The sequence below is a fragment of the Podarcis bocagei genome (genome assembly GCF_964188305.1).
Source record: "Podarcis bocagei genome assembly, chromosome: 13".
NCBI lineage: Eukaryota > Metazoa > Chordata > Lepidosauria > Squamata > Lacertidae > Podarcis > Podarcis bocagei.
The window spans coordinates 41,204,132-41,226,182 of record NC_138138.1 but is presented as its reverse complement, the minus strand read 5'-3'; the positions used below and the strand labels follow the sequence as shown (position 1 = coordinate 41,226,182).

At 42.5% G+C, this 22,051-nt stretch overlaps 1 protein-coding gene and 1 long non-coding RNA gene across 4 annotated transcripts in view; one reads left to right on the top strand and one right to left on the bottom strand.

Moving 5' to 3' along the window:
* The first annotated feature begins 529 nt into the window (after positions 1 to 529).
* The window catches only part of LOC308570837 (integrin alpha-X-like), a 39,782-nt gene continuing 18,260 nt past the window's right edge, over positions 530 to 22,051 (top strand). The window contains exons 1-11 of one of the 2 annotated variants that reach the window (XM_081165827.1): positions 530 to 698; positions 6,393 to 6,507; positions 6,623 to 6,735; positions 9,407 to 9,471; positions 11,138 to 11,252; positions 11,961 to 12,091; positions 14,236 to 14,381; positions 17,959 to 18,112; positions 19,349 to 19,499; positions 21,037 to 21,119; positions 21,679 to 21,808. In XM_081165827.1, the coding sequence (XP_081021953.1) occupies positions 659 to 698; positions 6,393 to 6,507; positions 6,623 to 6,735; positions 9,407 to 9,471; positions 11,138 to 11,252; positions 11,961 to 12,091; positions 14,236 to 14,381; positions 17,959 to 18,112; positions 19,349 to 19,499; positions 21,037 to 21,119; positions 21,679 to 21,808 (1,243 nt within the window). In that variant the 5' untranslated portion in view covers positions 530 to 658. Of the gene's footprint in view, positions 699 to 6,392; positions 6,508 to 6,622; positions 6,736 to 8,952; positions 9,028 to 9,406; positions 9,472 to 11,137; positions 11,253 to 11,960; positions 12,092 to 14,235; positions 14,382 to 17,958; positions 18,113 to 19,348; positions 19,500 to 21,036; positions 21,120 to 21,678; positions 21,809 to 22,051 lie in introns of those variants that run through there. The other variant, XM_081165828.1, reaches the window with a different exon arrangement.
* LOC308570937 lies at positions 6,655 to 11,199 on the bottom strand. Of its 2 annotated transcripts, none has more exons than XR_014001246.1 (3): positions 11,098 to 11,199; positions 9,383 to 9,518; positions 6,655 to 6,766 (listed from the first exon to the last, which is right to left on the bottom strand). It is a non-coding gene; the product is annotated as an uncharacterized lncRNA (long non-coding RNA). The 2 variants fall into 2 exon arrangements; XR_014001247.1 differs by lacking the exon at positions 11,098 to 11,199 and adding an exon at positions 10,650 to 10,956.

Genomic DNA, 22,051 nt, shown 5'->3' with positions numbered 1-22,051 from the left:
TTGGTGGCTGAAAGATATTGTTCTCAGTTCACAGCTGTGGATTAACAAGGTGTGAGGGTTTGGGCCGCTAGTTACAAATCTGTTGAATGGTCCCATTGTCCAGAGTGAAAGGCATTTGCCGTAAGTCAACATACTGAAGGTCATTCTTGCTCTGGCTCCAGCAGATTTCTCCTTATGCTGACTGCAGGACATTTTGGCCAGAATAAAAACACAGACTTTTCTCTCAGCACACAGGTCTGCCAGGCAGGTGTATCTAATATGTCAGTGAGATACCTCTGGTTTAACTCCAGTGACTTTTATATGGATAAAGAATGGTTGTCATAACTATCAAAATCATCTCACAACATGAATGTATAAATGGAGAATATAATAGAAGAGGAAATGTATTGATGGAGTACTATATTTGGCCACTTGTGGGTGAAACCTCACATCCCACATGCTTTCATCTACCACTGCTCTTGACACAGCTTCCCCTTCGATCCCTTGTTCCACATCCCTCTGTTTTGCAAAGGGCACTGAAGTTTGCTTCATCCGACCGCTTTTTTTCATACAGGGTCATAACTTTAACACCCACTTCTGGAGGGTGTGGTGATGCCTAATCTTTCTAATCACCACCCAGCCTCCCCAAGGCTTCTGCACAGCCAACACTTAGCCAAGGATGGACTCTCTGCCGCTGCTCATCTATTTGTGTGCTACAGGTAAGTGCCTCCTTATTGTTATTTGGAAAAGCGGAGTCTCTGAGCTAGAACAGAAGTACTGGGGCAAGACCAGTTGATTTTCTTGTAAACAAAAACCCACTAGGGCAGAGCAAAGCAGAAGTACACGACAGAGGGCAAATCACTCACCCTTGAAAAAGAACAGAATGCATAGCAGTGGACACTTTTTTAAAACTACAGAATTGGATCTGCTAGCTTCAGCCAGCAGATTAATCAGCTAAAGCTGGGTTGATTAATCATTGGGGATATTTGTTACTATGGTTACTGTTGTTACTGCTGTAGGAAATAACAAAGGTTGTATAAAGGGGGCTTTCCTGCTACTTCTATATAATAATAATAATAATAATAATAATAATAATAATAATAATAATAATAATTTATTTGTACCCTGCCCATCTGGCTGGGTTTCCCCAGCCACTCTGGGCGGCTTCCATAGAAACCAAAAGTACACTAAAATATCACACATTAAAAACTTCCCTGAACAGGGCTGCCTTAAGATGTCTTCTGAATGTCAGGTAGTTGTTTATCGCTTTGACATCTGATGGCGGGCGCCAGTACCAAGAAGGCCCTCTGCCTGGTTCCCTGTAGCTTTGTTTCTCGCAATGAGGGAACCGCCAGAAGGCCCTCGGCGCTGGACCTCAGTGTCCGGGCAGAACGATGGGGGTGGAGACGCTCCTTCAGGTATACTGGGCCGAGGCTGTTTAGGGCTTTAAAGGTCAACACCAGCACTTTGAATTGTGCCCGGAAACGTACTGGGAGCCAATGTAGGTCTTTCAAGACCGGTGTTATGTGGTCTTGGCGGCCGCCCCCAGTCACCAGTCTGGCTGCCACATTCTGGATTAGTTGTAGTTTCCGGGTCACCTTCAAAGGTAGCCCCACATAGAGCGCATTGCAGTAGTCCAAGCGGGAAATAACCAGAGCAATGTGGTAGCTTTTATTTATTAAATTGTAAGCGTTCTCACATTTCCTCTAGTATCTGAAAAGACCCATGTAGTGAAGTTTGATAACATTCAAGTATTGAAATTCAAACAGTTCTCTAATATGGAGATAATTAATCAATAAAAAAATTAATAGCTTGACATCCCTAATTTTCTTGTACCAGACCTTCCTAGAGATATATTAACTGGGTTCTCACAAACATATCCGTTACTGTTAATCTGTGAAGAGGAAAACAGGCTTGTTTTACTGGTCCCACCCATTAGGACATGTATGCAGGTAAATTTCATTTGTGTGGCTGGGAAGGGAACCCGCCAGAATTTAGGGGTTCTTATTATGTGCTGATATCCTAGAAATGTGAGGGGGATTCTGTATAGATCATATTTAAAAGTGGACTTGCCTAATTCACACTTCCCCAAACAATTTGCAAACTGAAACACAGTGGAGGAAATGACTTGCAAAAATGTCTATATTAGGCAAAAACTGCAAACAAAAATATTTATATTGAGAGAAATCCACTTTAAAATGCTGGTTAATTTTTGTGGGGGCTTTAGAAAAATAAACAATTGAAGTGATGTGAAGTTGGAAGGATGGAAAAATGAGAAACTGAACAGGAACAGCTGGCAGGCAGGGAAAGAGGGCTGTGTCCTGCCTTAAATAGGGCAGGCCATGCCCCCAGAGCCAGCCGATTGGCTGGTCAGGGGATGACAAGGCCGGGAATCCCCCCAATCGCACGTAGCTGGGCTCCAGCCACCACGCGTGGTGGGGCCGTGAAGCCCACAACTCCACCTCCTTCGAAGGGTGGAAGTGGCTTTATCAATCCTATGAGACCCTTATACATGTAGAAGCTGTTCCGATCTTCCAATGGAAACATGGAAGTCAGAGATGGAACCAGTCAGTTCCATGCCATGCAATCATGTCCATGAAAATGGTTGCATGTGAAATGCCTTTGAAAATGGAGGTTCCATTTAGCTCTTATATCCATATATCTTGAAATTGTCCTCACCAGCCTTTCAGCTGGTACAGTGGTGGGCTTGGGGAAGCTAGGGATCGGGAAGCAGGTTTAATTTTGTTTGCATTTTAATGAGAAACTTTCTAATTTGCACTTCTCAAAATGCAGCTATCCTTTGAAATACAATTGTGTGATACAGTTCTGCAACCATTGTTTACAAAAATGCATGCATTAGGGGAATATATATATATACAAAAGGAATATATTAGTGAAAATGATGTTCAAAAATGCATTGTACTAGGGAATATACTGACAAAATGTGTATTTTTAGATTCAGAAAAAGCGTTTGACTGGCTAGAGTTTGACAGGCTAGAAAGACCTTTTCTGAAAGAATGTATGATCAAATATGATTTTGAATCTGAATTATGTAAATGGATATGAATTATCTATAATGCTCCAATATCAGAACTAATGATCAATGGTCAAAGCTCCTCATTATAACAGATGTGCTGTTTATAATGACTTTAGAAATGTTAGCTGGGGCTATCAGGCAAAAACAAAAAGATACACGACAAGGCACACCAAATATAAAATAAGTTTATATGCAGGTAAGGTGGCCATATTTCAAGAAGTAAAACTCCAGACACAATGGTTTTGGGGGGAAAGTTATTGTGCTTTTTGATGATATCCAAAAATTCTGGGTGCTACTTCAGCTCTGGACGTATGGCAACCCTATACACAGGTAATATGGTAATATTTCTGACAAATAGAGAAGAATTATTGCAATAAAATTAAATAACATTTCAGGTATAAAGTTAATTTAGCTAAAAGTGAATTATTCTCCTTAAATGTTGATATTGGGTTGGTCAAGAAGATAAATGGATCAACAGTTAGAACATTTGTGAAAGTAAAAATCGCTTCAAAATGGCAAGATCTTTATGAGATGAATCGCCATCCTCTGCAGAAACAAGAACAAAAAGATCTAATGAGTTGGGATGAGGTAAACCATTCCTCATTGGTAAGGATATAATAAAAATGAATATATTTCCAAGAATTCTACTCTAGCTACAAAATAAGAAACCAAGAGTATCTAGGAAAGTTGCTAATGTGAATAAGAACTAAGGTAAGCTGAGAATTCCTGAGATAAGTTTTTATTAGGACTCTGCAGGATTGACAAGGTTGATTTTATTATTTATTTATAAATAAATTTCTATACCACCCTTCATCTGAGTATCACAGGGCAGTTTATAATATAAAAATACACAGCATAGCAGCAAACAGAAGCAATATACTCACACACAGTTTAAAAGACCTTGGAGAAGAGGACTATTTTTGCCTGATGTTTAAAGATATGTAAAGAAGGTGACAGGTGAGCTTCCCTGAGGAGAGCATCCCATAAATGAGGTGCAATGGTATAGCTCACAGGAAAGATGTAACAGGCCTATGGAAGAATAGTCAACAAAATCTAATATCAGAAATATTTTACAGGCAAGCAGGAAGGATAGAAAAATAGTGTATGATAGAGGGTGTATTTTATACTCAATACTTAGTCAAAGTATGTATGTAGGGCTGGCATATGTCTGGAATTTCTGCCACTCCCCCAAAAAGCTCAACAACTTTTGTGTCTGGATTTTCACTTTTTGAAATATGGTAACCCTAAGGTATAGTATGCTTTTATTTGTAATGTGTGTTTTGGATTATGCAATGAATGGTTGAGAAGAAGAAAAAGAAGAAGAACAAGAAGAACTGCTGCAGAAATTTGGAGGACTGAATTTGAAATGGAAAAGTTAGCAACTGAGAGAACCAAACTTCACAGACTGGTCCATCCCTAACAGGAGCTTGGTGCAATAAACTAAAATATTACACAAGTGCATTTGACCTCACCGATCAGAGCTGGCCTGCCTGTGAGCTAGGCTGAGGCAGTTGCCTCAAGGCAGCATGGCTTCCCCTAAAGAATCCTGGGAATATATACTGTGTTTTTCGCTCCAAAAGACACACTTTTTTCCTCCTAAAAAGTCTGTGCGTCTTATGGAGTGAATGTCTACGGATGGCGGCGGGATCCCGCTGCAGTCGCGAGCAGAGGATCCATATATCCTTTGGTCATCAGACTCTTCTTCGGCCAGAACCATGCAACTTAGTCATTTCCTCCCTCCCCCAACTTCCTGTCACCAAGGATCTCTCTTCTCTATTTGTTTCACAGGAGGGCCTATGTCCGAGGCCATAGCATAAAGAAAATGTGTTGCAAGTACTATCTGCGTGGGTTTGCAGTGTGACCCAGCATAAACAAATTCAAAGGTCACAAAGCCAGTTAGTCTGGCAGAGATAACCAGGCGGTTACTTCCTGAACTGCATTCTGAAGAATTAGGCTTTCAGCATCCTAATTTCCCCCCCTACATCAGCCATTCATTGCTGTCTCATGCCCTCCTTCACATACACCCATTCCCCAGAAATTGTGATGTAAACCTCATGGGGCATCACCCTTTTTCTAATTAGAGCCTCTGTGATTTGGACAGTGTACTAATGGGCAGAAGCTCAACAGGCCTAGCTTTTCCCTTCTCATCACCATAACTCCATTGTGTTTAGGTAAAGGAACACCTGTTGGATTTACCTGTCATGCATTGGTAAAGGCACGGTATCTTCCTCAAGATCAGGATCCACTATCAGAGAAAAAGTGGGGATGTTATGCTTGGAATGAGCAAATGTGTCATTGTTGCTCTTTCTCCATTTCTCATTTTTCCAATCTTACACTCACCCCGTCTTGACTGACAATATGCATTGCCTGCTGCTCTAGGCACTGACCCAAAGACCTAGAGTGAGCAAAAAATTAAATATGAAAGGAAAGTGGGCCACATATAGAGATTTATTGATGGAAGTAGAGTGAGCAAGTGGGTTCTCCTTACAACTGCTCCTAACAAAATCCCAGTTCAGGGGAGACCCTCAGATGCCATTTGCCATCTAGCAGCAGCAGATCATGGACAGCCCACTATAATTCAAGACACCTCCTTACAGGTGTCTCTTGATCACCCTCAACTATGGGTTGCCAGACCCAAAGTTTGATAATCATCCCAAACAGGGGTAGCCAATGCGGTGCCTTCCAGGTGTTGAACTACCACTCCCATCACTTCTGACTATTGATTGGGGGGCTGGTGAGGAGTAGGAGTCCAACAACACCTGGAGAGCAATATGTTGGCTACTCCTGCTCTAAGATTTAGCTGGTTAATCTAGCCCAGCAGTTGCCAAACTATTTTGGCCTCTTTGGGGTCTCCTCCACCCTGGAGAGAGGCCTTATAAATGCTCAGAACATGGGCAGAACTTCAATTACAGCACCAGCCTTCAAGCACACCAGGGGAGAGGCTCAGACTGTGATAGGAGGTGTCCTTCCCTGCCAGGTCTTATCGCACACCAGAGAGCCTATGAAGTGGAGAGGAGATAAAAATGCTCAGAGTGCAACAAGGGCTTTACTTCTCCATTCAATCGTATTAAACATAAAAGAATGCACACTGAAGAGAGACTTCACAAATGCTCAGAATGTGACACTAGGCCTTTGAGTGATTAAAATTTGATGTCCTTTTCAATGGGTTTGTGGGGTGTCCTTTTAAACTGGTTTCCTTCGGCTTTCATTTTTATTGTACATTTTGTGTTTTTCTTTTGTGTTTTAATGTTGTCAACTGCCCTGTGATCTTCAGATGAAGGGCAGTATACCGATTTAATAAATAAATAAAACAAATAAATTCCCTCTTTCTGTATAAAAAAAAAGCTTGAGAAAGTTCTTTGATCATCCCTTGCAGTGCTGACGCCATGCCATGGATTCAGTTTGGATACCGAACAGCCAACCGTCTTCCAGGAAGCAGCACTGGGCTTTGGGCAGAGTGTAGCGCAGTTCGGAAGCGGAAGAAATGGAGGGTATGCAACTGCTGGTTCTCTGGGTCGTTGGAGAGCTTTCTGTCTCATCATTCAGTCCCCAGGAGTGGCAGAAGAGACAGCCCTGAATTGTCTCCATGTGTTTTTGCTCCCGCAGGCTGTTGGTTGGTGCCCCACTCCAGAAGGGGGGAGTGAATGAAACGGGTAAACTCTACAAATGTCAGCCGGGGCCAAGAAAATCAGGCAGTTGCCAGGAGGTCCATGTGCAAAGTGAGTATGTCACTTGGTGGAGTCTGTGTTCCTGTGGAGTTGCAAAAGAAGAAGAGAATTGGGAGCCAAGACTTGTGGCTTAAGTCTGGAGCAAACACCCAAGGCTGCGTGCCTCTCTTCTGTGATTCGGCAATCGCACTGCCCATTGAGCAAGAACAGAAATTGGCTCTGAGAATTGTGTTGAATCCAAAGGGGCCAGACTTAAACAATGCATTCAGTGTGTGATCACATTTCTGTAGCTTTCACAATTTTTGTTAATAAAACAGCAGCCAGAGAATGCCTGATCTGGATCTAGATCAAGGTGCATGGGTGGTCAATCCTTTCCTTCTGTGCTCCCCCCCCCCCACAAAAATCTCCAGCTGCACCCCCCACCCCACCCCCCAGAAGCTGCTATTTGTCCCTGATATAAGAGCAAATGATTGATGATATCAGGGGAGGAATATGGAGCAGAATCCCACTATGGAGAATGAGCAGGAGGGCCCTGAAACATTGCAAGGCTAGCTTACCATAAGGTTGCCAGACGTCCCTGTTTCCTTGGGACAGTCCTTGGATTTACAAATCAGTCCCCATACAAAATCCATTGAAGTTGAAAATTGTCCCCAGATTCATTGGAAAAAATCTGGTAACCTTAGCTTACCACATTTGGAAGTGATTCTGGAGTCTTTCCAACAAGACTACCAAGTCCAGAGTCGAAGGCTATGTACACACCACATATTTAAAAGCACCCCCCAAGAATCCTTGGAACTGTAGTTTGTTAAATGTGCTGGGAATTGTGGCTCTGTGAGGAGTAACAACAGCTCCCAGGATTCCTCGTGGCAAGTGCTTTAAAATGTAGGGTACATCTGCAGCCTCTACTTATATCTAATGGCACTACCAGGTGCAAGAAACAAACTGAAGAAAATTTGGAGTAAAGCTTTGCATTCAGGGGATACGGGTGGTGCTGTGGGTTAAACCGCAGAGCCTAGGATTTGCTGATCAGCAGGTTGGCGGTTCGAATCCCCGTGACTGGGTGAGCTCCCATTGCTTGGTCCCTGCTCCTGCCAACCTATCAGTTCGAAAGCACATCAAAGTGCAAGTAGATAAATAGGTACTGCTCCGGTGGGAAGGTAAACGGCATTTCCGTGCGCTGCTCTGGTTCGCCAGAAGCGGCTTAGTCATGACCCAGAAGCTGTACGCCGGCTCCCTCAGCCAGTAAAGCGAGATGAGCGCCGCAACCCCAGAGTCGGCCACGACTGGACCTAATGGTCAGGGGTCCCTTTACCTTTTGCATTCAGGCAATGGCATTGAAGAGGTTAAAACCTCCCTTTGTATCTGGTTTGAGGTCCCGCACAGCTGCTATTTTTAAAAGCAATTTTTAAAAAGTAATGGAAATGTTTTCAGGCATTGCTGTATTGTCTAATTTGACCACTGTTTAAAGTCAGGATGTCAGGAGAAGTCAGAATTCCTAAGATGCATACTTTTCAACATCCCCAGTTGTCCAGGAACTTAGGTTTTGTGGTACCTCCCCATAGTAAAACAGTGCCCCTATTTCGTCACCATTTTTGTGTGTCAGAGAGATGCTGAGGTATGCTTTTAGAGATGCACTAATGATAGTCTACAATGTACCGTATTTTTCGCTCTATAAGACGCACCAGACCACAAGACGCACCTAGTTTTTGGAGGAGGAAAACAAGAAAAAAATATTCTGAATCTCAGAAGCCAGAACAGCAAGCGGGATCGCTGTGCAGTGAAAACAGCAATCCCTCTTGCTGTTCTGGCTTCTGGGATAGCTGCACAGCCTGTTTTCACTCCACAAGACGCACACACATTTCCCCTTACTTTTTAGGAGCGAAAAAGTGAGTCTTATAGAGCAAAAAATATGGTACAAGGGGGATTGTGAAAGTTCAAGAACACATTCTGGTCAGGCAAAACCATCCAGGCAAGGCCCTGAGCAGGACAGATGAGGGGTGTGGCTTGGGAACAGTCCCAAAGTTGAGACAGAGAGGTTTATAGGGCTGCATTCAGCCTCAGGGCTTGAGGTTCCCCATGCCTGCCTTAGCCCTGTGAGAACGTTGGCATATGGAGCTACTTTTGATTGACAGGAGCATTCCAAGGCAGTTAAAATCCGTTAAGTGTCAGTTAGAATTTGAAGCGGGGAGGGGCTATTAGAGGCTGTGAGGCCAGTTAGAGTTTGTGAAGGAAGAGAAGCCAGAGCAAAAGGAAGAAAGAAAGATAATAAAAATTTAGAAACTCAGGGATTAACAGTTGGCTATAACTACTTCATAGGGATTGCTGGCTAATGAAATAACATCTGTAGGTGCATTCATATTTTTTTTAAAAGAAAAGCTATTGGCAGGTTTCTTAGACAACAATTGTCTGCCTTCTCCATGAGACTGAAATATATTTCTACTTAACACTTTTGCGCTGTGGCATAAAGATTATTTAAATATGTTTGCCAAGAGAAAACAAGCCAAGCCTATGCGTATTTATTTACAGTACTCAAAGAGGTTTACTCCCAAGTAGTCAGTCAAACATTTATTTGTTTAAAACTAAAACAATGCAAGTAAATTTGCATAGAGTTTCAGCCTATGATGTAATATAAATGCTCTATTAATAACAAACAAGTGTTCTTGCATTGATAATGGTAATATTCTGTTAGCCTTATCACCTTAGTACACATTTCTCCTTTCAGGACCCACTGATGCTGTGAACATGTCTCTCGGTATGTCTGTCTCTGTCCAAGACTCCCAGTTGCTGGTAAGCAGCAAAGTCCATGTCAGGGATACAGGTTCCCTCAGAAGTACCTGTATAAACACAAGTTTAGGTATCTGTGCTTCTTTAATTTTCCTTTCAATAGCCTCCTAGTAACCAGGATGGTAAGCTTAGGCATGAGATGGAGACTAACACTGGAGACAGGATGATCTTTTAACAAATATTATTGGTTTATTGAAGGGATACTATATGCATAAAGTGATAGTGACACATTAGGGACTTAAAGGTGCTTGTTGACATTTTCCGAAGACTCTTTTACCTCAGGTCAATTTCCAAAAAACACCACAGACAAAGACTCCCACAACCCAGTGCAGCCACTGGGGACAATCTGTACCCCAAAGCTCCTCTGGTTGTACTCCGGGCTGTTTGGACAGTTTAGCCAACTTTTTAAAAAGCCACTTGTGTCACCTTCCTCTGATAAGACTTTTATGCAGGGCAGCTTCTTAAGACCAACTCAGTCATCACCTCCCTTCCCCTGATCTTCCCTAGGAAAGTATTGATAATACACTGGGTGGATACCTCCAGGCTTCAGTATTCCTCATAGCTTTCCTCTGGTCTGTCTTCCCTTCAACTCCCTAACTAACTCTCAGATATGCCACTAAGTAATAACAACAATAATAATAATGTTAAAAAGCAGCTGCTGCTAATAAAAGGCCTGCAACTTCATAACACTACAAGCTGTCAAGATTTGCCTCAGAATATTCTTTCTTTCTTTCTTTCTTTCTTTCTTTCTTTCTTTCTTTCTTTCTTTCTTTCTTTCTTTCTCTCTTTCTCTTTCTCTTTCTCTTTCTCTTTCTCTTTCTCTTTCTCTTTCTTTCTGAAGCACTGCTTCTTAATTCTGTACCACCCTACTTGTAGGTATATCATGGACTCATAATGTGAATACCAGTTACTGGATATCACAAGTGGGGAGAATTGCTGTTTCATTCAGGTGTTTCTTTCAGGCTTCCCACAGGCATCTAGTTGGTCAATGTGAGAACAAAATGCTGGACTAGATGGGCCATTGGCCGGATCCAGAAAGGCTCTTCTTATATTTTTTAAGTGAGCGAAGGAACCCTCTCAGTTATTTCACAACCCTACATCCAACCTTAAGTTCCCTAAATAATTCCTTAAGTTCCTTAGGAAATTGCAAAAAAAACCAACCAATATCACTTTAGACCTACTGTAGTCATGGCAACCTGCTGACCTGTGGAAAGGAAGGTAGCAGCAGGGTGAAAAACCTTTGACTATAGTGACAGTGAAATGCTGCTGTGAGGAACATGCTCAACAGATCACTACATCAAGATAATTGGGTTTGGAATTTTCTTTCAAAGGTCTGCCTTGTCTGCCCCATGGCACAACCCCCTCCCCCACAACTGACACTTTACCATCATGCCTTGCTATCTCACTATGCCAGGGCTTGGGTTCAGCTCCCCCCTCAGAACCTCATCTAATGCCAGGGTTTCATTTAAGAAGGGCTTGCCTTTGAGCATGTCTGAGTTAACCAGTTGCCAGCTTGGTCTCCACACATCTGAGCATAACTGTACAAGATTTTCAAGTCTAGTAGTATGGTATATGCACAGGTTTGAACTCCATCTCCATAAACTAGCTAACTAACTAACTTATCATTACCATCTCCTCACCATTACTGACGACTCTCTTGGTTCTGCAGGTGTGTGGTCCCACAGTCCATCAGACTTGTGGGAAAAACATATACCTCAAGGGCTATTGCTTTCACCTGGATGAAAATTTGAGGGAGATACAACACTTTCCTAAGAACCAGCCAGGTGAGATTGAGAAGCAAGGAAGGAATGAGCAAATATAAAAGTTAGATACCACTGATGGAATGGCAAGAGAAGGACTAGTGGTTAAACAACTCACTGGCCTGAATGTCTAGAGGTTGGGGGAGGAAACAGAGATTGGGAACAGGATATATGGAAGTCCCAGGTATCAGTTGTAGTAGTTATGTGCATTGGTGAATGTTGATCACAGGTTTTCTGGCAGTGGTTTTCTACTTTTAACATGTAGAAACTCAGCTAGATATGCTTTTTCAAGCATGGGAGTGCAGTGACAGGGAAGATTTGCCTGTTAAATTACTACTTATCACCACACAGGACCACCTCTTTTGTAAAAAAGGTGGCAACACTTTGGTCAGAATTTGGATGGTATTCAAATAAATCCTGAACTCAATGAACTTAATGAACGTAAGTTAGTCATGTCCATTAACTTCAATGGGTCCACTCCGAGTAGAACTAGCATTAAATACGACCTTTTTAAAAAAAGATTGGGTCAGCTGAACAGGTTAACTAGCTTGGAAATATCAGTAGGCCTTCCCACTACAACCACTAGTAGCCAGAGGTACCCCCACCTCAAAAAAAAAATGTGATTGTATAGCACAATGACACAAGTGTTATGTGAGTTTCTTGATTTTGTGCCCCTCTTTTACATGTCTCAATCTCACCTCTCCGCCGTTTAACTGGTGTTTCCTCTCCTAGAATGTCCAAAACAGCTCTCTGACATAGTGTTTCTGATAGATGGTTCAGGAAGCATCAAGCGCCACGAGTTTCCACAAATGAAGACATTTATATCGGAGGTCATAAAGCGTTTTGAAAATACTGACACCCAGGTAACATTGGGATGTGGGGTAGTTTTCTTTTCAGTTTCTGGCATGGATTTTGCCTTTTCACATCTTCTTCACATGGAGTCAACATTTTAATTGAGCTATCTACTACAACCCCAAGGTATCATTCCTGGTCAGTGAGTGCCAGTTCAGACCCCATGAGTGTGTATGTGTAATTAAGATGTTTTTGCCCAAACAGGCATCACTGTACACTTGTTTACATTGAATTGCATTTGCCATTTAACTGCCCTTTCACTCACAACCACATTTCCCCTATGTCATTGGAGCCAATGTGCACCATGACCACTGATTCCTCCCTATCTACCAGGCTATCTGGGTAAAGGACAACTTCTCTCTTTTGTGCCAGGCAGGCAATTCACCTTGTGGTGCTATGCCCATCACACACTTTCTAATAATTTAATCACTCACTACAGGATCCTTCCACCCCCAGAGAAATATCTTAGGATGAGAGGATAGCTATTTGTCCCACAAGGAATGGGTCCCTTCTAAGGGAATGTTTCCCTCTTCCTCAAAATGACACTCTCCTTTCCCCAAGACCCTCGTTTTCTCTGACAGCAGGGGAACTATCATTAAGGGAGCTACTGAAGGTTTCATGCCTCTTTTAGCTTTTCCAGGTCTGCTGCCTTCGCCTCAACAGAACAAATGTGAGACACTTCATCCGCATGGGCTCCCTATAGCTCACTTTAAAATATTGTCCATCCATCTGGTCAGTCTCACATTCCAATTTCTATCCTGCCAACATCAAACAGTCAATCATGGCAACATTAAAAAAATGCCAGTTATGTCAGAGTGGACACCATGAATGTTGTATTTTAAAAACTAGTTTAATTCTCAACTCACAACTCCCCTCCAAAACTGAGCAATAATAGGACAGAACTACTCGTTATTATTGGATAAGGTTTCATCTAGCTCTGCCCATCACTTGAATGCATATCATTAACGCAGAATATCATCAGTGCATGTCAGTTCAAAGGTCCACTGTGAGTTGGGCAAATTCTCATTTCCAGAGATCCATTACCAGGCTGTATTCCATGATTCAGCAATTATGCCAAAGAAGCACATACATAGTAACATATCCTGGGAATTTTAGAGTTCTGTTTTCCTTTCTCTCTTCTATTTATTTAAAGCTGGTTTCTACCCATTATGACTGCACTTAAAAATGTGTGGGAAAGTCCTGTTGAAACCCGAGAAGTCAAACAGAGTCTTAGGCAATGTTCACATAAGTGGCTGAAAATGTAGCAAAGTCATTTTCCCCTACTGCATTTCAAACCACATTTGCACAATTTGCACATTTGCACATATTGGAGAAAGGGCAAGTATGTCTTCACCCAACACACATGGCCTTTCTGATTTCTCCACCCCTTACACACACACAGAGAGAGAGAGAGAGAGAGAGAGAGAGAGAGAGAGAGAGAGAGAGAGAGAGAGAGAGAGAGAGAGAGAGAGAGAGAGAGAGAGAGAGAGAGAGAGAGAGAGAGAGAGAGAGAGAGAACTCATATTCACAAAGCTGTCATCTGTGTGTATGTGCTTCTCTGCACATCTGTGAAGGGTATCCCAAATATTCACACTACTGCTTACTCCGCACCCAGTTTTCTAGTCAAATTGAAGCTAGTTTGAGGGAAGACATGCATCAAACTGCTGTATTTGACAGGAAACTACAGGATCACCATGGATTGTGGCTAATATATTGTGAATGTGGCTTAGAAAACTTGCAGTGTGAGTGCACTGGATGTAGAGTAAGCAGTAACATGTCCATACTCTTGTTAGGGTTTCAAGTGGCCCACTGACTGAGCTGATTTATTGTGCCTTCAATAACTTTTTTAACCCTTCCCAGGTTTACTAGAAACTGAATTTAATATTGCAAATGGAGGCAACTTTGCTTACTGTGCAGAACTTATATAGGTTGCAGGCTTCAGATTTTCTTTCCCACAAAATTTGGATACCGCATCAACTTGGATACTGTATCAGATGAGAGTTTATACAGCTTTGGTTGTAGCTCTCTGATCATTCCTCAAAACAGAGCCAAATGCATACATTTCATGTACATTATTTCCCTCAACCATGTATCCAAATCCTTTCCTCAGTTTCCACTCAGCTGCTGTATCTAACATCTTTCACTCCTATTTTAGTTTGCCTTGGCCCAGTATTCAAACGAATATCAAGAACACTTCAACTTTCTTCGATTCAAGAACACTCGAAATCCCGATACACTTATTACACCAATTAGACAACTGTTCGGGACTACTCACACAGCTACATTTATACAGAAAGTGGTGTAAGTATCTCCTTTGTGTTCATCTGTTTCTGCATGAGATACTGTGTGCTTCCATTCAGTTTGGAATTATCATCTGTCAGGGTTCAGGGAATCCTTTCCCTCCCCCACTGGAGGCAAAAAACACACAAAAAACCCAAACAGGTAACAAGAAGAGTGCTTACCACGTAATTTGTTCAGGATTTACACACAGAGAGAAAGGAATGTACTCCCTAATTAATCAATAGCGTAGCTCTGAATAATCTCTCTCCTTTTACTCTACCTCACCCCTTCTCTACGGTGGCTGCATGAGGCCCTTTGTTTGTTTGCTTTCTGCTCTTCCACTTTCACAGCCCTCCACTCTCAACTGGAGCTACTGAAAAAAACAGAAAAACAAGAAACTCCCTAACCTTTCCAACCTATAGGCTACTAATCAAAACAAGATCAACAATATTGTCAATCTCTCACAGCAAGCACTCAGCCCAGCTGAGGAATCAGTCCTTTCACGTGGACTGTCATTCTGCCCTGCCAAATCCCCACACATGATTCAGTTCTATGGGGACTTGGAAGCATTTTTCGCCGTTTACGCCTGAAGGAGTATTTTCAACACACACAACAACAAGACAAATCAGAACAAACAACAACTTCACAACACAGCACCTCTCAACCCACTGGAGAACAACAACCACCCTCCCAACAGAACACTGACCACCAACTACCACCAAAAAAGTGTTACACAAAAAGGGACTCCACATGGACCCCTCCTGATGGATGCAATACCACACTGGACTTGTACACTGACTGCTTCCGCCACAGAATCCAAACAGATGTGACCAGAAAACACCATCGCTTACAACAAAATGTAAACCATGCTGAAAGGAGAGCCATAAATAATCTCAGAAACAACCCAGACATTATAATTAAAGAAGCAGACAAAGGTGGAGCTGTCGTCATCATGAACAAAACTGACTACATTCAGGAGGCTCACAGACAACTTTCCAATACCGCCTTTTACACAAAATTGGACTCAGACCCCACACAAGAATACAAGAAAGAACTGAACAAGATTGTTAAGGAGCTACCCCCACACATCCAAAAACAGATCCTCACCAACACACCAACAGAACCTCGACCAGGAACTTTCTATCTTCTACCTAAAATACACAAACCAGGAAATCCAGGACGCCCCATCATTTCAGGTATTGGCACTATTACAGTGGATGTCTCCGGTTATATGGACTCTGTTCTGAAACCATATGCCATCAGTGCTCCCAGCTATGTACGTGACACCACAGATTTTCTGAGGAAAATACAATCTTTAAATAATCTTCCCAACAATACTATACTAGCTACTATGGATGTGGAATCTCTGTATACCAACATCCCACACAACGATGGTTTACAAGCTATAAGGAACACCATTTCAGATAAAACCACAGCGGACTTTGCCACCAAACTCTGCCAATTTGTCCTTACCCACAACAACTTCAAATTCGGTGATGACCTGTTCCTTCAGATCAGCGGCACAACAATGGGCACCCGCATGGCCCCACAGTATGCCAACATCTTCATGGCAGATTTAGAACAACATTTCCTAAACTCCTACCCACTCAAACCTCTCTTGTACCTGCGATACATTGACGATATTTTTATCATCTGGACACATGGTCAACAGACCCTGGACACCTTTCACCAGAAATTTAATGATTTTCACTCCACAATCAACCTAACTATGAATCAATCCATGCAAGAAATACATTTTTTGGATACTACTATAAAAATACAGGATGGGCGCATAGACACCACCTTATACCGTAAACCAACTGACCAACAAACATATCTACATGCCTCTAGCTACCATCCCAAACATACCAAACAGTCCATTGTATATAGCCAGGCACTACGTTACAGCCGCATCTGTTCCAATTCTACAGACAGAGACTCTCACCTAAGAGATCTACAGCAAACCTTTTTAGAACTAAAATACCCAGCAGATGAAGTTAGACAACAGATCAACAGAGCCAGACTGATACCCAGAGAGAACTTGCTGCAAGACAGACCCAAAAAAGAAAATAACAGAACACCTCTAGTCATCACATACAGCTCCCAAGTTAAAACAGTACAACGCATCATCAGAGATCTACAACCTCTCCTGGACAATGACAGTTCTCTTTCTCAAGGTCTGGAAGGAAGACCTTTCATTGCCTACAGACAGCCACCCAATCTTAAACAACTCCTAACCCACAATAATACTACAACCAGACTTAACACGGACACTGGCACCAGAGCCTGCAATAAACCCAGATGCCAACTTTGCTGCCACATACACCCGGACAACACCATTACTGGCCCCAACAACATCACACATACCATCTCGGGACTATTTAATTGCTCATCGTCTAACATTGTGTATGCCATCAAATGCCAACAGTGTCCTTCAGCTCTCTATATTGGACAAACAGGCCAAACCTTACGCCAAAGAATAAACGGACATAAATCTGACATCAAGAATCACAAAACAGAGAAACCAGTAGGAGAACACTTCAATCTCCCAGGACATTCTATACAAGATCTCAAAGTAGCTGTTTTACTACAAAGGAATTTCAGAAATAGACTGGAAAGATAAGCTGCTGAATTGCAACTCATTACCAAACTTAAAACCATGGAGAGACCTGGTCTGAACAAAGACATTGGATTCTTATCTCATTATACATGACTAAGCCATTTTTCACCTTCTCACCCCTTGCCTTTTCCTGTAAGACCTATTGCAGTCGTTAAGAGTCGTCAACAGGCTCATCTCAGCTATCTGCCAATCTCCCATTCCCACCACCCTTCTGAGTAATACCCCTCCCCACCTTCTCACTATATAGAAGGATCTGGCAACTTCTGTTTCAGTGTATCTGAAGAAGTGTGCATGCACACGAAAGCTCATACCAAGAACTAACTTAGTTGGTCTTTAAGGTGCTACTGGAAGGAATTTTTTATTTTGACTATGGCAGACCAACATGGCTACCTATCTGTAACTACAGCCCTCCTGGTTCTAGGAGAAGTGAGGTTGGAAATGCTTTCTAATGATAACGTGTCAGCCAGCTGTTCTGGATCTGCTGCTTCCCCCCTCCTCCCCTTCCATTATTTCCCAGCGCTGTCATGTCTCAGGGTCATGACCTTCTGCAAACTACCATTGTAAATCTATACTGTCCTCCTCTTCTTGGGAAGATTCAGGGGCGGGGGGGGGGGGGCTCCACCATTGCTCTTCAGTCCAGTCCCTTACATCATCTTTCATTCAGTCACTTTTTAAAAAGGATCCGCACCATGTAATTTCTGAAACACTGGTATTCCAGAGTTTTTTCCTGTGTTATTCTCTGATCTTTTTTTAGACCTGGTTGGTGTTGATTCCACACACCCACACACCCCACACACTTAAAATCCTTAAGTTTTAAGCACTTATTTTGTCTGCTACTTGGTTTGCTGCTTATTTATAACATTTCACTTTATTGCTTACTCAGCTTTGATTTGTATGTCACGTTTTTAGAACTCAATGAAGTATCTGAGAAAGAGTTTTGTTTATTGTTTCGCCTTCATACTCCTTCCCCACCACCAGGCGTGAGCTCTTTGTCCCAGCAAAAGGATCCCGCAGTGGTGCCTCTAAGATTCTCATTGTGATAACAGATGGAGAGAAATTTGAAGACAAGCTGGAATATAGTGACGTGATACCAGAGGCTGACAATGCTGGCATCATCCGTTTTGCCATTGGGGTAAGAAAACTAAGAAGCAAATCCACAAGACATTACAAGGAAGTCAGGTTAGAAGAGTGGAATAAGTAAAACCAACTCCCCCTCCCTGCCTCCTGTACCTGTTATGCCAGCATGGTGTACAGTTATTAGCAAGATGGACTATTTTAATTCTGAAAAAAGCTTCACCTCTTCATTTTGGCGAATCAAGCTGCATTTAAAAGCAGGCTGCTCTATTTTCTTCTGGTCAGTTGGCAATGAATTGAAACAGTATGGACAGAGCAAATAGAAAGAAATTTATTTTCTCTCTCTCAAAATTTCCAAAAAAAGGTATTTCTTCTAAATGCCTGTGATCAGAGCCTGCCTGCCCATGAGGGAAGGTGAAATGCCCACCTCAGGTGGCAGAAATGCAAGAAGCACCAACAAGAGAGAGGTGTTCCAGCATGTGGCCCTAAGTGGAGAAGTCAAGTGAGCAGCAATGCTATGAGGAGTGCCCTGGCTCCTGACAAGTTTGGCAAGAGCTGGGGCGTTCCTGCACACCACGTTTGGCTCCCCCTCCCCAATGGCAGAAGCAGAGTGGCAATACTTTGAGGAGCGCTTCAGCTCCCACTGAGTTCAGATAGAGCCAGGGTGTGGTGGCAGCAGAAGCAGAAGCATGGGGCAAGTGGAGGGACAGAAGGTGGCAACTGGGGTAGCTCAGATGGCAGAGCATGAGACGCTTAATCTCATGGGTTCAAGCCCTACATTGGGCAAAAGATCCCTGTATTGCAGGGTTTGGACTAGATGATCCTTGTGGTCCCTTCCAACTCTACATTTCTATGGATTCCTATTTTGCCCCAGATGATGAAATGGGATGGGCCATCCCTGGCGGTGATGACACCATAATAAAAATAAAAAGCGGCATATAAATGAATGAATGAATGAATGGCTTTATTTCAGCCACCAACAAGAGGCTGGAGTAAAATAGAGGTGGAGGAGGGAGTTGCAGAAGGATAAGGGCAAGAGAGAGACCTCCCTCTCCATAGGGACCAGACATATATTTGAGAGTGGAAGTTGAGAGTTCTTCTTAGCTTGGATTGCAATTGACAGTAGAGAAGAACCATGGAAGAAACAGACAAGTTCAAAGTTGAGATATGTATTACTATATGCCAGATTTGTATTCTAAGCAAGGCAGTTACAAAGTTTGGTGGCATCATTACATTCAGTACATTTCATTCTCTACTTTGCCCCCTCCCCCTCCTCTCTGGCATGCTGTTAAAGGTTGGAGCAGCTTTTTCTCAAGGCAGTCCAAGGCAAGAGCTCAACACAATTGCCTCTTACCCGCCCTCGGACCATGTTTTCTCTGTGAACAACTTTAATGCTCTCAAGGACATCCAGAACAAGCTTGAGGATAAAATTTTTGCCATTGAAGGTACCAAATGCAGCAGGTGGTTCTAGGGATCTAGAGATAATGCTAAGATCTGTAGCTTTTGACTTGTGGTTGGGAGACTCTAACTCAGTCCAAATCTGGACATGAATCTAGTCCATATTTTATTGACCATTACCCTGCCTAAATGAAATGGAGACAGCTCACATTCACATGACGACAAATAGGCTTGTTATGAGGTATATGTCTAGTTCTTTCTTACAAGAGGTAATAATTAAACATGGTTGGTAACACAAGATTAGTGTGCCGATCTTTATATTAAATATTAGGAGGTGAGGATATTTACTTGTAGCTTCCAGGTCATGTTCAAGAGAAGAGCTAGTAACAGAGTTAAAATAGCTCCTAATGGAGGTTTCTTTTTACGTTAAGCTATGCGAACTGCACTGATGCCATGATCTGCAGGAATAAAGCATGGAAACAGTTCAGATTAGCATACTGTTACAGGCTCTGGATGCCAGCACTTCAACTACCTTTTATATCCCACCTTTTTCTCCAAAGAACTCAAAGTTCCTCCTCAATTAACCCTCACAACAACCCTGTGAGGTAGCAAAAGGCTGTGACTAACCCAAGGTCATCCAGTGAGCTTCATGGCTGAGTGGAGATTTGAACCTTGGCCTTTAGGTCCTAGTCTAACACTAACCACTACATAAAGCCTCTCTTGAATACCATGTCACATAGTATCATTCCATTGTCTACTCCAGCCTTCACCAACATGGTGCCTTTCAGATGTTTTGGTGCAGACTGGTGGGAATTGTAGACCAAAACATTTGAAAGACACAAGGCTGGCAATCAGGAATCAAGGTGTATGAGGAGAAGAGGAGATGTAAATCTTTTTGCTTGAATCTAATCTGATCTTATTTATGTAGTACCTATCTATTGATTTACATGTTCTGCCATAATGTGGAGTAATATATAATTATATTGATATTGAAAAATCCAGATATTTTTGGCCAACTTTTGAGAATTGTCTATTACGAAACTCTAAGGGATAACATTAGGAGAGAATTAGGCCCAGCAGGGTCCTAACTTGACCCAAAACAATGCTGTTTCCCCACAAACCACAACCATCTACCTCAAACCCTGATGTGAGGTGGGAAGCAGGAAAAAGCATGACTGCTTTCACTTTGAAGTCAATTTCCAAGCAGTTTGTATCAAAGCAAATGGACTTTGAAGGTGATGTTGTCACCCAGCATAAAGTGACTGGTATGTGCAAACTAGGCTTGCAGGTCTGTGAGAGGATTAGGATTTGGCCTACTGGTTAGTTTCTCACCTGTATACTAGAATATCTATGTGAGGGAGCAGACATTTTCCTGCTTGGTTTGAGAGGGTTTAACATTCCCTCTGCACTTTCCCTCCCCATTTATGGTCTTGTTCTGATCAACCAGAGGCTATCTTCTGCCACACCAATAGGATGAGGTTTCACCTCTGTCTACAAGACTCCATCCTCAGTTAGCTAGATATTACCCCTTAGCTCTCAAGTTCTACCACCCTGCATCTCTTTCTTCCCATCTTTCGTCTACAGGTACACATTCCCAAGGTGGTACATCCCAAAGCTCCTTCCAGTATGAGATGTCCCAGGAGGGATTCAGTTCCTTGCTAACTCCGGTGAGTCACTTTAATCCCCTACCAATTCTTCTTTTTTGTAGGTTGATAAATCTCAGCTTTCTCATCCCAATCCTCCAAAACAAGCTAAATTTGGGCACATAGAGGACCAGCCTGATACACTGAAATTTAGATTTAGGTGGTACAGGACTCCAGATTCAAATGCCCACTTGGTTATGAAGATATGGCAAATCACTGACAGAATGAACTCCTGCTAACACAATATAGAATATATACCGTTCCAACTTTTGAAGAGGTAGGTAAGTTTGTGGAGTTAAGTCCTCTTGGAAGCCTGACCTGATTGGGACATGAATTGGTCTGACCAATCCAGTGTTGGGATGACTCTTGGAGACCTGATTTGACCAAGCAAGGTCAATGCAATTGTGACTGTAGAACTGGCTCCTCAAAAAGTAAACATTTTTTAAAAAAAATAATACTCTAGTATAATAATAAGAGTGCTCATGCAGTCTACATTTTAGGATTATCCCCTCCTGCTGGTTAACACCATCTCTTCTTTGCTGATTTGGTATTATTATCTCTTCCACTCCTTGTGATGAATTAGGTTGGACCCATTTTGGGGGCAGTAGGAGCCAATGACTGGTCTGGAGGACTCTTCCTATATGGGGACCCTGATAAACCAGCCTTTATTGATGTGCCCAGCTCCACTAAGGATATGAAAGATGCTTATCTCGGTAAGTGTCAAAAACAAATGTTATTTCTTTTTTGTGCTCTAAGGCTCTGCATGAAGTGCTGGATGTGTTTGTCTAGTTTGGTATCTGGTAGGAAGTTCAGAGAAGTCACCCCTTTATAATAGAGGTGACTAATCTGTGACCCTCCAGATATTACTGGTAAAAGGTAAAGGTAAAGGGACCCCTGACCATTAGGTCCAGTCGTGACCGACTGGGGTTGCGGCGCTCATCTCGCTTTATTGGCTG